The sequence below is a fragment of the Urocitellus parryii genome, chromosome 12 (genome assembly GCF_045843805.1).
Source record: "Urocitellus parryii isolate mUroPar1 chromosome 12, mUroPar1.hap1, whole genome shotgun sequence".
NCBI lineage: Eukaryota > Metazoa > Chordata > Mammalia > Rodentia > Sciuridae > Urocitellus > Urocitellus parryii.
Genome location: NC_135542.1, coordinates 38,758,367 through 38,777,108, shown reverse-complemented (window position 1 = coordinate 38,777,108; position 18,742 = coordinate 38,758,367). Strand labels below are relative to the sequence as shown.

General features: G+C 34.1%; 1 protein-coding gene across 1 annotated transcript in view; it reads left to right on the top strand.

The window, feature by feature from the left end:
• Rock2 (Rho associated coiled-coil containing protein kinase 2) overlaps positions 1–18,742 on the top strand; it is a 136,431-nt gene that overhangs the window by 70,602 nt on the left and 47,087 nt on the right. Inside the window, exon 5 of the mRNA XM_077791974.1 lies at positions 16,186–16,446. Coding sequence (XP_077648100.1) covers positions 16,186–16,446 — 261 coding nt within the window. The remainder of the gene's footprint in view (positions 1–16,185; positions 16,447–18,742) is intronic.

Below are 18,742 nucleotides of genomic sequence, written 5' to 3'. Positions count from 1 at the left end.
ATGTATCACAATAATTTACTTGACTAAAGAATGAGTATAAAATATTATTTGTTCCATGTTTAGCTTTAAATTGCTTTTATAGTCATATATTCATTGCTATTTCCAGATATTATTTCATATATTGCTATCTTTTGATCTTTAATTCTGTTAGGTGGATCCTTATGAAGTGTAATTGAGAAAGAAAGGATCTCTCAATAGTTGAAAGAATCTGCAAAAGCAAATCAACAGTAAAAACATAGTACAATTGAAAAAGTAATTCAGATTATGACTGTGGTATTCATGTGTTTCTCTCTCTTTTTAACTAATATGCCATGCAACATTATACTTACATGTATGAAACGTTTTAATTTGGGGGGAAACTTGCCAAAGGGACTGACCTATTTTTATTTATTAATTTCATTACTCACATTTTCAAAAATATATTCACAGAGTTGTTTAATCACTACCACTGCCTAATTCTAGAATGTTGTTGTTATCCTCAAAGGAAACTCTGAATCATTTGGCAGTTATTTCTCAAATCTCTCTGACCCAGCCCTTGTCAACTACTAATGTCTCTATGGATTTACCTTTTCTGGATATTTCATATTTGCTAGTTAACTTTCCATTGCTGTGACAAATACCTGAGAGAATTAACTTAAAAGGAGGAAAATTTTAATGCATCAAAGGTTTCAATCCATGGTCACTTGACTGTTTTTTTCTGGGCTTGTGATAAGGCAGAACATCATGATTGGGAGTGTGTTGTGGGGCAGAGCTGCTCACTTTATGGCAACCAGGAAGCAGAGACAGAAAGAGAATGGGTCTGGGGACCCTTAAGTAGGTCCCTACTGATTTATTTCCTTTAACTAGGCCCGTCTTCTTAAAAGTTCCTACTTCCTCCTGCCAGATAGCCCACTAAGCTATTTATCATTAGTGGATTAATGCATTGATGATATCAGAGCCCTCATGATCCAAGTACCTATCTGAAGCCCCTCCTTTAAACAGTGCTGCATTGGGGATCAAGCCTTCAACACATGAGCCTTTGGGGGACATTTGAGACCCAAACCATGACATTACATAAATGGGATCATATGATATGGTATTTGTGACATCTTTAAACATTCATTCATATTATAACATATATTAGCACTTTGTTCCTTTCTGGCTGAGTTATGTACTGTTGTCTGGTTATACCACATTTTCTTCATTCATCACTTAATGGACATTTGAATTATTTTTATTTTGGGTTTTTTTTTTTTTTTGGACTGTTTTGAATAATGCTGCTATGAATTTTCTTTCATGTGGCTTTTGGTGACTAAGTTCACACATTCCTTTTAGGTGATCTACCTTGCAGAGAAATTGATGGATCAAAGAGTGTACATATAATCAGTTTCAATGGATTATTTCAAATAGCTTTCCAAATCTCAGCTCTTATTTTTTAATGACTATTCAGTATTTAATTGTACAAATGGTCCCATGATTTGTTGGTGTACTATGTTTGCTGAAAGTAACTCTTTTCATTTTTCTTACATAAATTATGCTGCCATATAACTCTTTGGTCCATCTATATTTCTTACATATATGTTTTTAGTGTGATTTTTAAAAATTCAACAGATGTATATTGGCACATTTAAAAATCTTATTCTTTTGCTGATAGAGAGTACTTTTTATTCTTTAAACTGTGTATCTAGTTTGTTCTGTTTTTCTAAGGATACTAGTATTTTTCTAGTGTCCTTATTTTGTCGTAACTCTTTTTATGGTAAGCTCTTCCTTGCTTTCTTTTCCAGTTTTATCCCCCAAATGTGTACTCTATGTACAATATTTTAGTTTTTGTCTTTTTTTTTTTTTTTTTTTGTAGTGCCGGGGGAAATAAAATCTAGGATCTCAGACATGTAAGGCAAGCACTCTACTACTGAGCTAAATTCCCACCCAGTTTTTGGTATTTAAAAAACTTTTTTTTAATTGGTTGTTCAAAACATTACACAGCTCTTGACATATCATATTTCATACATTTGATTCAAGTGGTTTATGAACTCCCATTTTTACCCCGTATACAGGTTGCAGAATCACATCAGTTACACTTCCACGTTTTTACATATTGCCATACTAGTGACTGTTGTATTCTGCTATCTTTCCTATCCTCTACTATCCCCCCCTCCCCTCCTCTCCCATCTTCTCTCTCTACCCCGTCTAGTGTAATTCATTTCTCTCCCTTGATTTTTTTTTTCCCTTTAAAAAACTTTTTAAATTTAGGTATATCTTTTACCTTTTGTCTCTCAAGCTATAGTATTCCTGTTCTTTGATAGTTTTTTTGTCCCCAGGTTGAAAACCTGGATTTTGATAATTTTGTCCTTGTGATATAGTTCAACATGCTTCTCTCTCATTTGCATTTTTGTAAATTGATAGAGTAAAGGGTTTGATTGGATTCAGATTTTATTTTTAGGAGGCTATTTCATAGGCAGTATTTTTCTTCTTTCAGGAGGCCAATGTCTGATTATCCTGTGTTATCATAACTATTTTTGATCAGTGTCTTGACCTTTTAAGGATTGTAAAATGGTGATGTTTCAATTTCATCATTCCTCCTTAATTGTAGTGACTGGAATGTTTCTATAAAGAAAGATATTCCCCCATTTACTAGTTGGTTACTCCATGATATAATTCACATTGGAAGGACAAAAACTTTATTATTTCCCTATATTTACCAGTTTCCAAAAAGGAAGGACATAGTTTTCTTTTTATCTCTTAAGGGTGACCAGTTTCGGGGGGGGGGAGGGTGGAATCAGTTTGAATGCATGGACCTAAAAAATGTAGTTAATATATTTTAGTCCTCTGAACACCTTGTTTAAGCTTATGTTATGACACCTTTGGCCAGTGTAATCATATTTAAATTGGTTCCTGAGACCTTTTGACAGAGCCTTAGGTGTTTTTAATAGTTTGCTTTTCTGTCTGGTGAAACAGGGTGTTCCAGACTTATGAATTCTGCCCATGATATGGAATTAGCTATGCTTGTCCATCTGTCTGTTGTATATAAATATTTCATGACTATTTCTTTAGAATAGGGTCCTGTCAGAAGCTGGGTTCGGTGGTGTATGCCTGTAATCCCAGTGGCTCGGGAGGCTGAGACAGAATGGTGAGTTCAAAGCCAGCCTCAGCAAAAGCAAGCTGCTAAGCAAATCAGTGAGACCTTGTCCCTAAATAAAAATACAAAATGGGGTTGGAGATGTGGCTCAGTGGTTGAGTGCTCCCTGAGTTCAATCCTTGGTGCCCCTTTCCCACACACACACACACACACACACACACACACACACACACACACACAAATAGGGTCCTAGCATTGGAATTCATAGGTCACATAGTATGCACCTTTGACATTTGATCGAAAGGACCAGATTACTTCATAAACAAAGCAAGTTGTTTTATGTTTGTTGTTGTGTTACTGCAGATTGAACCCAGGGGTGCTTACTCACCAACATCCCTTTTTATTTTTTATTTTGAGACAAGAGCCTTTCTGAGTTGCTTAGGGCTTTGCTGAGTTGCTGAGATTGGCTTTGAATTTATGATCCTTCTACCTCAGCCTCCTTAGTCTCTGGGATTACAGGCATATGCCACTTTGCCTATCTAAAAATTTTTTTTAGTAAGCTTATATTACTGCTAATTGCATAAAAAGTTTTCTTCTACCACATTTTAAGCAAATACTAAATATTGTACTTGTTTTAAACTGTCAGTTGCTTGCTTGAAAAAAAGATGTTATTGTGTTCATTACATTGCCCTGTTACTTGCAAGATTCAGCATATTTACTATTATTAGTAACTTATACTCCTTACACATTGCATGTCACATTTTTCTAACATTAGAAAATTAACTTGTTTTTAATTCATTTGCTAATGTTAATAGATCCTAGGTATTAATCCTTTGTTGTATATATTGGAAATACGCTTTCTTGACTATTACTTGCCTGTTGCTTATGGAAGTTTTAAATTTAGATGTAGTAAAATCTGTAGATTTTACATTTCAATTGTTGAGCAATACCTTCCCCATCCCCAGGATTATAAAAATAATGTTCTATACTTTCTTTTCTTCTTCTTTTTTTTTTTTTGGTACTGGGGATAGAACACAGGTGAACTTTAACACTGGGCTATGTTCCCAAGCCCTTTTAATTTTGAGATAAGGTATATTCTTTAATTTTTTTATATTTTAATTTTTGTAGAGAAATCTATTTCTGTGTTATCAGAAAATAATTTTTATATGAAATATGATTTGTTGTTTTCTAAATGGTTAGCCAGTTTTTCCATCATCATTTATTGAAAAGTTCCTTTTCCCCAAGAAATGAATGGAATAGTTTGTATGTTACAGATTAAATCACCATATATACATGAATTTCTCTTTGAAGCTCTGTTTTGTTACATCGATTTGTTAATTGTTCCTGTGCTAAAATCACATTTTTTTAATTTCTGTAGTTTTTCAAATAGTTTGATATCTGATAGGATAAGTCTCTTCTTAATGTTTTACTTTAAAAATATTTTTCCAGAGGGCTGCAGGTGGCTTAGTGGTATAGCACTTGCCAAGCATGCATGAGGCCCTGGGTTTGATCCCCAGTACTGCCAAAAAGGGGGGGAAATTTTTTTTCAGCAGCAATTTTTTCATACACTTAACCATATCACTCTTTAGCAGGAATCCAGAAGTAATAGATTGAGTGGGAAAGCACTTCATATTTTTGGGTGGGGAGTCAAAAATTGAAATGTATTGCATATTGTGGAAGTAGGAAGTTTCCTTATTCACCCTTCATTTGCTGCTGTTTGACAATTTCCCTTCCCCATTAACATTTACTTACACCTCCCAAAACAACAAATAATATGTAACAATTCTTAAAAAATTTCTCTGTGAAGTTAGAATTAGCTGAACAAAATGGATTTTGACTTACATTGTTTTAATTGGTACTTTTTTATTTTGATTATTTTGGATTAGTCTTCTTTTAACAATATAGTATATCTCTTCATATAAAGCCTGATCTTCAGTGAAGCCACATTTTTTACCTTTCCAAGTAGGTTTAGAAGAATTTATACATAAGAAAGCTCTTTATTTTAATAAGTAGTTATTACAAAATACACAATAAAATGGCATTGGCTAAGTTTTTCTAGGTAGTGTTGAACAATAGTTCTTTTTCCCCCCCCATCCTTGTCCTTTTTTATTGTTTTAAATTTTATTTGGGTTTACTGTTCAGGTCTTTCTGATATTTAAAGCTTTCTAAGATGGGTAAATGATTAGGCCTGGTCAGGTCTTTCCTAGATTACCATTGTTTTCTTAAAGTATTTAAAATGTTTCCTTCAGTGTCTTTTAAGATTTACTGTTGTTGTTTATCTGTGATTATAATTCACTAAAAGTAAAAAGACTTTAAAGTAGTATAAATTCTAAAGTAAATGCTATCTACTATAATGTGATATTTTCTTAATAGGCTATTAAATTTTATTACTAATATTTTGTTAAGAAATTTTTTATCTGTATGCATAAAGGAGACTGGACATTTAATTTTTCAAACAATGGATCATGGTGCTTTTCATATCAGAGCAAAACTACTCAAATAGACGTAGTTGGGAAAGACACCTTTTTTTTTTTAATTTTTAGTTGTAGATGGACACAGTATCTTTATTTATTTTTATGTGGTGCTGAGTATAGAACCCAGTGTCTCACATGTGTGAAGGAGGTGCTCTACCACTGAGCTACAGCCTCAGCCCCAACAAACCATTTTTTTCCCTGTTCTTTTTGGTACCATTTATATAAAATGTAGACTGTTCATTCCCTAAGGTTTGATTGAACTTGTTTGCGAAGAAAAAAATGTAAATATATTTAATATTGTCAATTTTAGGATTTTTTTGGGGGTGGGGCTTGCGGGGACTGGGGATTGAACCCAGGGGCACTTAACCCCTGAGCCACATCCCCAGCCTGTTTTATATTTTATTTAGAGATAAGATTTTCCTGAGTTGCTTAGAGCCTTGCTAAGTTGTTGAGATTGGCTTTGAACCTCCTGCCTCTGCCTCCTAAGTCCCGGGATTATAGGCGTATACTGCCATGCCTGGCCATTTTTAGTTTAAAAACTTATTATGATAGGTTTGAGGACATAGCTGAATGATAGAGTGCTTGCCTAGTCCTTGGGTTTAATCCCTTTCATCGTGAAAAAAAAATCATAATAAATTTTAAACATTTCTTAAAGTAGAAACATTTCTTCTACCAGGAATTGGCAAATATTTTTGTAAGAGGCCAGATGGCAAATATTTTAGGCTTTGCAGCCCAAGAGGCAAGATTGAAGACATTATATGAATTCTTCTACAATAAGAAAACAAAGTTTTATAGATTTTTTTAAATTCAAGAAATAATAATAAATATAATTTTTAAAAATAGAGGTACACTAATGATTGGACGGGAATTTTTTCCTGGGAATGAGAACTTTTCCTCAATTGAGGTTCACAATTGGTGTTTTTTGTCATCAAAACTGATTGTATGTGTTCATTGTTAAGGTTTACGTATAAGGAGGTTTTATGCATTTGTCTTTGAAAATATCTTTTCATCAGGGTGTGGTGGCACATACCTGTAATCCCAGAGACTTGGGAGGCTGAGGTAGGAGGATCACAAATTTGACACCAGGCTTGACAACTTAGCAAGAACCTGTCTCAAATAAAAAATTAAAAAAAAAAATAGGGCTTTGGACATGGCGTTAGTAGTAAAGTTCCTCTGGGTTCAGTCCCCATTACCAAAAAAAGAAAAGTCTTTTCATAACCACCATGTGGTTATTTTTTATACTAGGTTTTATTCCAAAGACACTTTTGTAGAAAAATATTTTTTTCATTGTAGATGGACACAATGCCTTAATTTATTTTTATGTGGTGCTGAGAGTCAAACCCAGTGCCTCACACATGCTAGGCGAATCATACTGAGTCACCACTGAACAACAATCCCAGCCCTTTTTGATTTACAGAAAAATTGAGCAGATAATATAAGAGTTCACATCTACCCCCTGTGTAGTTAGTTGCCTTTGTCCTCTTATAAATGTATAAACCAGTAGCGGTACATTATTATTTACTAAGGACTATAATTTATTCAGATTTTCTTACTTTTTAACTAATGTGCTTTTTCTGTTCCAGTACCCATCCAGAATAACCATGTTACTTTTAGTTGTCATATCTTACTCAGCCTCTTAGCTGTGACAGTCTCTCATAAATTTCTTATTTTTGATGACCTTGATAGTTTTGAAGAGTATTTGTCAGGTATATTGTAGGGAGTGAATATTTCTCTATTTAAATTTGTCTGATGTTTTTCTTATTATTTAGAGTAAATGTATATGTTTTTGAAGGAATACAATAATAAAGTATCATTTTAATGATATCATTATTTATGACTGTTAATGTTGACCTTGAGCATATGATTTTTTTTTTTTTTTTTTTTTGGATCACGGGCATTCAACCACTGAACCACATCCCCAGCCCTATTTTGTATTTTACTTATTTAAAGACAAGGGTCTCACTGAGTTTTTTAGTGCCTCGCTAAGTTGCTGAGTCTGGCTTTTGAACTTGAAATCCTCCTGTCTCAGCCTCCGGAGCAGCTGGGATTATAGGCATGTGTCACTGCACTCGACTGAGCATGTGATTTTGATTAAACATATTTGTCACTTGAAGAAGACATTTTTAGAATTCTTTTAAATACCTTTCTTGATCTCTGCCATTTGGCAAGGTCATTACATTACAGATCAAGCACTTCTACTTGTACTAGTCTGAGCTCAGAAGGTGCATCTGTGGATTTTATATAGGAATGGAGATGTTGTTTTTAACTTTTGATAGCAGGAAAAGTATATAAAGCAGCTTGAGGTTAATTACCATCAAAATGACTATATACAGTATAAGTTCTATGTATAAGCATAATTTTAGGTCATATTGTGAAAACTTATTAGTTTGTAGCAAAGACTAATTTCCAACACCTTTTAGTGTTGGATACAGTGGTTGTTCAAATTTCAGTCTCAATTCAGTCTCAACTCTGAGCTCAAATAATTGCAGTAAAATTTCACCACTGCTATATGGAATTGAGGATATTCACTTCTAATTCTGGCAAAAATTTATAAAACTGATGAAGTCCAGGAGAGCAATTGACACCAATCATTTATTAACAAGAGACTTAGGGCTGGGGATGTGGCTCAACCGGTAGTGTGCTCACCTGTCATGCGTGCGGCCCGGGTTCGATCCTCAGCACCACATACCAACAAAGATGTTGTGTCCGCTGAGAACTAAAAATAAATATTATATAAAAAAAAAGAGACTTAAAGTTTCCCATTGGGTGCCTATTAATAAATATTACAGACTTTAAACATCTTACATTATCACAGACTTTTTAAATTTGTCCAACTAAATCTTTTTCTGTGCCACATATATTTTTATCACCATCTGTTCAGGTTGTATTGAATCAGTGTTTTCTTAGATTCTTTGAAAATATTCTTTCTGTGCAGACTATTCAGAGGTGCAAATTATTTACTCCAGCATTTGCCCTGATTCCTCAAATAAACACTAACTACTGCATAGTATCTATCAGTAACCTCTGTGGCTCCTCAAGAGTCAAGGAAAACCACTCAAATTCTTTGCCTTATTTTTAAACTGACTTGATACTGCTCTCACTATCCTTAAATCTTTTAAAGGAACTATTGACTAATAGTTCTTAAGATAGTTTTCTCTAGATATTTTTCTTTTTCTTTGTGTACTCAAACACAATTTAATTAATTAATCATTCGTAGATGGCTTTCCCTGCTTGCTGTTGGATTTGACAAATTTAAAACATTTTCTCATAATTCATTTTACTCTTTTAATTTTAAAGTAGTAAATTAAATACTTTTGTTCTTCTACCTGTTTTTTTTTCTCTTCTCCTTTTTGAGAGATTGCTGCTGTCCTGAAATTAGTATTTCTCCTTGTACCATCTCCCTTTCTCCCTTCCTCCTCTACTAGCTTTTTAATTTCTATTGTGATTGACTGATTCAGAGTTTTTATTTCTTGAGTCTTTTTGTACTTTATGTGACTATATCTGTCTTTCACTTTTCTATTAAATAAGCTTGCAAATTATGTAAATTATCTTAACAATTTTTTTGGTTCTGTTTACAAAATATGCGCAACCAGAACAGGTTTTTTTAATAAAGTTTTTCTGCTTTTTTTTTTATTTTTCTTCCCTTTCATTTTTTTTAAGTTTTCTAGTTTCTTTAGTTATCTGCCTAACTTACTGTCAGTTTTTGATTTCCAGTTCTAATACCTCTTTTTGCTTAAATATTGAAAAAGGAAAAGATAATGAGAAATATATGTAAACTCATTTGAAGTTATAAATTTTCCTTTGAGCTCTGCTTTAATCTTATTACAACTTAAAAAAAAGCTTTGTGAGATCAGTTCACAGAAGTGCATCAAACAAATGTCAGAGTGGCTTTTCACAAAAATAAATACCTGAGTCTTAACTACCATGTCCAGAAATACACATTTCCAGCACCCAGAAGTCCAGAGTATTCTCTTCCGGTTACCACCTCCACTTGTCCTCCTGGGAGCCACTCTTCTTGTTCCTACCAGTTTGCCCCCAAATTTAACCAGCCACAGTAGCTGTACTTTCTCTGTTCATTGAACTTTATATCAGTGAAATCATTGAATAGATCTTTTTTGGTTCAGCTCCACATATATCATTTTCCGTCAATGTTACAGTATATTAATTGCATTGCTATATTTTATTCTGCTCCATGCATATGTCATAATTTGGTTGTTTATTTTCAAAATTTTGTTTACTAAAATAATGTAATCATCCATATTCTTATGGCTTATTTCTGTTAGGTGTATTCCTAGAATGGCATTTCTAAACGCTTACCATTAGTCTTAGTCTGTGGGGCCAAGTATTCTTTAGTATGTTTGTGGCAATTTCAGTTTTAAGTTTCCTTTGCCACATTCTTTTGTCAACCCTTTTGACAACTCTTTTGGTCTCGTCTATTTTAAAATTGTTTGTCATTTTGTACATGAGACATGGCATAACACAGTGGTTTAAGTTTCCCTTTCACTAATAAAATAAAAAGCCTTTTAATATTTGAATGTCCTCTTGTGGGAAATGCCATTTAAGTCTCTTGCTTGTTTTCTCATTAGGACATCTGTCACTTAAGAAAAATTTTTTTAGTAGAAATTCTTATTTATTTTGGGTATGAATCCTTTACTGTGTATGTGTTAAAAATATCTTCCCCCTAACTGTGACTTTTTTCTTTGGGGAGGGTTTGCAGTCAGACTTATAGAAAGGCTGAAAGTATGAAGGAACTGTTTTTCTGAAGCATTCATACTTAGGTTGCTGACTTCCTACTTTATCATCCTTTCTCAGGCTGCTATAACACATTCCCATTGACTGGGTGGCTTCAACAACAACAGCAACAAGAAACATTCATTTTTTGCAGTTCTGCAGACTGAAAGTCCAAGATCAGGTGCCAGGACGGTCTGGTGCTTGGTGAAGCCCTCTTCCTAATTACAGACAGCTGCCCTACCCCGTCTTTGAGTCTTTACTTGGCAGAGAGTAGAGAAGGAAGCAAACTCATTTTTTTTTTTTTTTTTAATAAGAGCACTAGTCTTGTTATGAGGCTTCACTCACAATGTAATTACCTCCCAAAGGCTCCATCTCTACCCACATTCCATCACATTGGGATTTAGGGTTTCAGCATACACATTTGGGGGACTGAACATAAACATTCAGTCCATGGCACTCTCAATACTTTACTGTTATTTCCAATAAGCATGGACAGTCTCCTTTATAGCCACAACATTCCTTGAAATGAGGAAATTAACATTGGTACATTAACAATTAATACTCAGATCTCACTCAAATTTACCACTTGTCGCAATAATGTCTTTCCTGGAAAAATCTGATTCCAAATTACATCGCATGTATTTTCTTTCAGTTTTGAACATTTTCTGTCTTCCCTCAACTCATCTCTTTTGGGCTCTATATGCCCCACTAGACTGCCACTTACCTGGGTGCCCTTCTCACCACTTGAGCCTTGATACTTGATATCCATGGCAGCCATCCTTATGTACAAATGCTCCTCCTTCACCTTTTGAGCTCTGATACCTTATGAGTAGCTTGCCATTGGCTCCTTTTATAGTGTATTTTTATAAATTTTTAATGCAGTACAGTGCAATTTAATAAAACTTTTATGATTAAAGGTATTTTATATTCATTTAAGAAATTATTTTCCTACCATGACATCATGAAGATATTCTGATACAATTTTTGGCTTTTTATTTTTTGCCTACTGGTCTGTCATGTCTGAGTCCTTTAAGACTACTAAATAGAAGATAGTAAAGTAGGTAGTTTACAAACAACATAAATTTATTTCTCAAAGTTCTAGAGACTGGGAGGTCCACAATCAAGGAATTGGCAGAGTTGATCATGGATCAGGGCCCATTTTCTCATAGATGGCATGTTCCTGCTGTGTTCTCACAAAAGAAGCCTGAAAGGGGTCAGTGAGCTCCCTGGGGGTATTTTAAAGGGGAAAGGGAACTAATCTCCTTGCTTAGAGCTGAATTCTCAGGACCTAATCACCACCCAGAGGGCCCTCCTCCTAAAACCATAACTTTTAAGATGCTGGTCTTATGATATCAGTAATTATTAAACTATTGTTAAGGTATTACCGTACCTTAGTGTTAGGATTGCGTATGATTTGGGAGCAATACAGACTTTCAGACTGTAGCACCTGGAACCAATTTTTTAAGAGGATGTTGTTACTTGGTTAAATTTAATTTGTTTTCATGTGGCTATCCAGTTGTTCCAACATCAAATATTGAACCACCCTCCCTCTCACTGGTATGCATTGCCTCCTTGTGTTGCAATTCAATTGTCCAGATGTGTATGGGTCTATTTTGGGGTTTTCTTTTTCATTCATTTGTTTTGTCTAGTCCTGCCTCCACCAGTACCATAGTGTTTTAATTAACTTGTTTAACTTACTTAGTATTGATAGAATTTTTCTTTTTTAAATGGTGCTAGGGATCATACTCACGGACTCCTTTGTGCCAGGCAAACATTCTACCACTTAGTTACATTTCCAGCCCAAGGTTAAGCTTCTTTAAATTATGGGTTTATAGATTTCATCAAATTTGGGAACATTTGGGCCATCATTTCTTCAAATATTTTTTTCTCTCTCCTGAAACTTCTGCCCTATGGCCCCCTTTTGAGACTGGTTATACATATATGATCTGCTTGATTTTGTTCCATGATAAATAATTCTTTTTCCTTCCATGCTTCATTTTGAATAGTTATATTTTGTTTCTCAGGTCACTGATTGCTTCTCATCTTTTTTCTTTTACTCACAAATTGTTTTGAGATTTTGTAATGTAACGTAATATGTAATGTAATGTAACAATGTAATGTAATATCAATGGCTCATTCCTGGTAATTACTGAATAGTACTTCATTGTAAGGCTAAATGACAATTTGTTTATTCCTTTAGTTGTTGATGGGCATTTAGTTGACTCCAGTTTTGTTCCCTTATATATAAAGCAATATTGTTAACTTACTTGTGGGTCGACCTGACTTTTTGAAGGATTGTTTTTAAGCTGTATTAGGGTAGATTTAGAATTGCCTTTACTCTGATGGAAAATATGTGATTCTTTTCTGTTGTTCTAGTAGCCATGTTTTCCATCTTAACATGTATATTTAAGTTTTTTAGAATAATTTTATTAAACTTATTGAGATACAATTTGATACCATAAAATTCACCTAAGTAAACTATTCAGTTTTTTTTTTTTTAATTTTAGAGTGGTACAACTATCACTACAATCTGGTTATAGAACATTTCTACCTTCTCAAATGATTTCATGCCCATTTACCCTATTACCCGCTCATCCCAGGCAACCTTTTCTAGACATATACCATCTAGATGTTTTAAATGAATAGAATTGTAAATATGCTACCTTTTGCAACTGATATCTTTAGTATACTTTTCATTGTTATTGTTGTTCTTTTGCTGTTATTGTTGTTTAGTACTGAGGATTGAATCTAGAGGTGCTTTGCCACTGAGCTACATTCCCAGTACTTTTTATTTTGAGATGGAGTCTTAGTAAGTTGCTGAGGCCCTTGTTAAGTTGCTGAGGCTGGCCTTGAACTTGCATTTCTCCTGCCTCAGCCTACAGAGTAGCTGGGATTATAGGCATGTACCACTGTGCCCACCTAGTCCATCATTTTTAAATTTAGCCTCACATAAAGTCTTAGTACATGTGTAAATTCTTTGCAGAATATAATATGAGTGACTTCTTGGCCAATTCCCAGGAAAGTCCTCATATCCCTTGAAAATCTCATGAGCACAGTCTGCATTCCTGCGGGCATTCTGGTCTTCTGAGGTCCCACCAGAATCACCATAAAGCTCCTTTTACAACATTCTAAAGCTTTTCCAGTCTATATCTCTAAACTTGTGAAAATTCCTCCCACAAACCATCTACAAAGATTTTTTAAAAATATTTTTTAGATGTTGATGAACCTTTATTTTATTCATTTATTTATATGCAGTGCTGAGAATCAAACCCTCACACATGCTAGGCAAGTACTCTTACCACTGAGCCACAACTCCAGTCCTCCAAAGATTTTTTAACCACACGGTCAGGTTAGTCACATCAGTGACCCTAGTTCTGAGTACCAATTTCTGTTGTCATTTTTTGTGTTTCTATGACCAGAACATCTAACAAGAACAACTCACAGGAGGAAATTTTTATTTGGGGCTCATGGTTTTAGAGGTCTCAGCCCATAGAGGGCTGATTTCATTGCTTCGGGCCCAAGGTGAGGCAACACATGATGGGGTTAGGACCCTGTGGGTAGGCTGCTGAGCTCAAGGCAAGGTCAGGCAAGGTTGGAGAGAGAGGATGAGGAAGGGATCCCATGGAAGAAGCAATTTTCCAGGGCATACCCCCAGTGATCCACCTTCTCTAGCTGCACCTTGCCTTCTTGCAATCACCACCCAGTTCACTCAAACTAGGATGGGTTAACTGGGTTATAGCTCTCACAATCCAATCATCTCACCTCCAAACATTGCTACATTAACAGGAGCTTTTGGGGGACACCTCATATCCAAACCATAACACTTTTACCACTAAACTGCCTCTGTCACCTTTGTCAGAAAATCTTAATTAACCATAAATTATAGGGATTTACTTCTGGACTGTTTTGTTTTATTGGTCTATATGTTGATTCTTACATCAGTACTAATACTGTCTTTATTACTGTAGTTTTGTAGTGAGTTTTGAAATTGGAAACTGTAAGTCCTCCTATTTAGTTCTGACTCAGGATTGTTTTGGCTTTTCTGGGTTCTGTGTATTTCCAGGTAAATTTTAGGATTAGCTTTCTGGGATTGGGGGGAACCTTAGGATTTAGATAGCGAATACATTGATCAATTTGGGGATAATTGTTATTTTGATAATATTGAGACTTCTAATCCATGAACATGGGATATATCTCCATTTATTTACATCTTTCCTTCAACCATTTGGAGTAAAACACATTATACACAGTTACAGACAGACAGACAGACAGACAGACACACACACACACACACACACACACACACACACACACTTTTTCTCAATTCAGTAAGCAGCATTATAATGCTTTTTCATCTCTTCTTTCCCTACATCCCACTGCCTTCCATTTAAAAATTACTGTATAGATTTTCTATACTCTTTATGTTGCCCTTTCCTATGTGTCACATAATCATTTTCTTGGGTTTATTCTTCATTTTGTCAAACTATCCTTAGACAGTTCTTTTAGAAATGATTTGTCACAAATGAAATTTTATTTTGCCATCTCATTTGTTTTCTAGCCTGCCATATTGTAACATAAAAATTATTTTCCCTCAAAACTTTGAAAATATAGCTGTGCTGTCTTTTGTATTTAGTATGTTGAATGAGAGATTTGTTGTTGATGGTATTTATTTTGTATTTCTGCATATAAGGCATCTTTTTGGTAACTTTGGATATTTCTTTTTGGTTATTTGAAAAATCAACACTAGCTGTCTAAGTTCTTTATTTAATTTAAAAGTCAAAACTATCAGTTTAGTTTTTAAATTAATACATATCTAGAAAATTTTTACTTTCTTTTTCTTCTGTTTTCTATTTTTAGAACTTTTAGATGTGTGTTGAACTGTTGCTAACCTTGGTGTATATTTTACCTCTTAATCTTTCAGTGTGTTCAGAGAAAGCTGCTTTGCTCAGTTTTCTGGGTCTGTAATTTGTTCTTAATTCTTTGGCTTCAGGATTTTTTCTTTCATATCAGCCCACTATTTAACTGATGCAACATCTGTTACACTTTTGTGGTTATTGATCTTGCATGCTTAAAGCTGTCCTTAGTTTGTCTCACCAAGTATTTTCTTGAAGATTAATTTTGTTTTAATTACTTTGCTTCTTTTTCATGATGCTAATTTTTCTCAAATGTTGATTCTTAGTTTTTTTTCTCTCTTCTCTTTTTGTAAGTAGAAATCTTTTCTGTCAGCATTGCTTGTTTCCTGAAGGGGTTGGACATGTTATTTGGTGGGATATATAGATAACTTTTGAATTTGTGGTGTTTCTGTCCCTTCTGGGGACCAGCAGTAACCTTGTACCACTCCTTAGATAACAGTGCTACTTGCTGCTTATCATGAACAAGAGAATGGGGAAGGGAAGAGAGGAGCTAGCTAGTCCTGTTCCAAGTATGGCCACTATTTACTCATTCTGTCCCTGGGAATGAGGCTTACTCCTTCTCATATCTGTTGAATCTGGTACCTTTTAGATGTTTCTAAATTGCTTCTATTTTCTCAGCTCTCTTCTATGTGAAGTGTGTGCAGTAGTTTGTTTAATTTTCAGAAAGCTGTTTTTAAACTGTAGTGAATTATTTTATCATTCCTATGCCTTTTATATTCCTCATTCCTATTCTGTGTCTATTTTTAAACGTTTCTACTTAGTTTCTTGTATTATATTTTCCAAGAGAGAAATTGTGCATTATTTTGTGCATATTTTATAGTATGCTTTATATAGTATCCATATAAAAATTTTGTTGGCTACTGTTTTTCCATTGGACATGTCCAAGTCTAAAATAAGAGTTAATAAATTTTAACTCTATTTTATATTTAATAGTTTTTGGATTTTTTTTTCTATTTATGGTTTTGGTTTTTAGGCTTAAAAACTTTTTTTTTCCTTTCCTTTTGTTTTCCAGCTCTTTTGTGCCTTTCAAGATGATAGATATCTGTACATGGTAATGGAATACATGCCTGGTGGAGACCTTGTAAACCTTATGAGTAATTATGATGTGCCTGAAAAGTGGGCCAAATTTTACACTGCTGAAGTTGTTCTTGCTCTGGACGCAATACACTCCATGGGTTTAATACACAGAGATGTGAAGCCTGACAACATGCTTTTGGATAAACATGGACATCTAAAATTAGCAGATTTTGGCACATGTATGAAGATGGATGAAGTAAGTAAGCAAGTTTTTTAAAAAAGCAAGTTTTTTGGGAAACAGAAGGTATTATAATACCTCATCAGGATGCCACCACACCCAGCAGGTCTTTGTAGTTTTAAATAAAGATAAATTTAGTTTTGCTTATTGTGTAACAAACAAGACAAAACAAAACAAAACCAAATTAAAATACTTCCTTTACTAATAATTCATCTAGATTTTTTAGAATATAAGAGAAATAAAAACTCAGTTATCTTCCCCATAGAATATCGACAAGCATTTGTTACCAGTCAAAACTGGTTCATGTGTATAGTGACCTAGATGTAGGCTCAGGACACATAATCTAAATTAAGGCATGTGAGTATTTCTCCAACCCATTGTTATTTCTATGTTTTTGTTTTAGGAAAGGAGATAAGGAAAGAAATTTTATGTTACCACCTTCTTCTACCTACCCCTCTATATTAACCATATAGAATAAATTTGGGGACATCAACCGTTGTGATACTTTACCTATTGAACAATCCATATTATGAAGATAGATTCAGTGACATTTATTTTTGCATTTCTTTGCTGGATATAAAAGATGACTTCTAAGTGTTAGTACATATTGATAGCAAGTGTGTATATTATCTTTGGTATGGTTTTCATAACCTTTCAATATGCTCATATAGCTAATTTTTTTCCTGTTATTTATCTAGCAAAGACATACATTTGGAAGTAAATTTCTTCTTTACCTCTTCAGTTATTTATGCTAACCAGGTGATATTTTTATTGATTATCTTACCTTTATAAGTGTTCATCTTTTCTCAAAATCAGCCCAGATTTTAGTTCATCTAGAAAGTTCTCCTTGATGATCCTAATCTAACTGATTATTCTTTTAATGTTATATTCAAAATTTATGCTATATTTCTAGGCCATTTCTGTTTTAGTTTAAGCTAAAACTTAACATCCATCTTAACATTTTGTTGTGCTTTACAGAATCTGTTACTGTGTCCTATAACCATTTATTAATGTTTAATAGGGGGAGTTTTTGATTGCTCCCAAAGCTCCCTTTTGTGGCATTTACCATAAAATAGTATGAAATGATTAATAGTGAAAATTAATCTATAATGAAAATCAAATACGAAATAGTTTTCTGATAGAATGCTAAACCTTTCTGTGTCTGGGATATATAATCTATGATATTTATGTACTGCACTTCCATGAGTGTATTCTGATTTTAATTAAATCAAAATCTTTTGTGGATGGGGCAGGATGGAGGAAAATAAATCATACCATGTTTATAGAGGAAGGTTAAAGGTACTTTGCAAAATAGAAAGATGTTACCAGGCACAGTGGTGCACAGCTGGAATTCCAGCACCTGGGGAGGCAGAAATAGGAGGTTTGCAAGTTTGGGGCAGCCAGAGCTATTTAGCAAGATGTTGTCTCAAAATAAAAAGGGCTGTGATGTAGCTAAGTGGTAGTGAGCATGACATGTAAGTCCCTGAGTTCAGTCCCTAGTATACAAAAGAAAAAAAGTGGTATAGAGTACTAGAGTATGGGGAACAGGAGAAATATGGTATTTACAAAATAATTATACAAGCATGCAAGCAAATACTGAAATAAGCTATTGAAATATCCTAAATTGTTTAAAAACAAAATGTGGCTTAATTTTGTTTATATGTTTTTTTAATTCACATAAAGAAAGTCATGTTAATTATACCCCTTGGCTTATAGTTTATTATCATGAGAAGTCTACACATGTTCCCATTTTATTTTTATTACACTTTTCTTCTTTCAGTTTCTAGTTTGCCTTTTCTCTCCTTATAAACAACCAATGTAATGTGTTTACCATATGCTTTTTGAGTATTAGTACGATATAAATATACTTAGTTTGTATAAATAGTATTAGAATTGGTATCATTTTGTTTACTTCTGTCACTTAGCCTTGTTTTTATAACTATCCCTGATTAATATATAATATAAGTGAGTTCATTGCTTCTTTTTTTTTTTTTTTCCTTTGGTATCAGGGATTGAACTTAGGGACACTCAACCACTGAGCCCTATTTTGTATTTTATTGAGAGACAGGGTCTCACTGAGTTTCTAAGCATCTTGATGTTGCTGAGCCATCTTTGAACTCATGATCCTCCTGATTTAGCCTCCTGAGCCACTGGGATTACAGGCATGCACCACCACACCTGGCTAGTTCATTGCCTCCTACTGCTGCATTCCATGGTATCTTATCAGTTTGTCTTATTCCCCTGGCATTGTTCCCTAGGTCATCCCCAGCTCCCTCTCATCAACAAAACAAGTGTTTCTCTGAGTATAAACTTA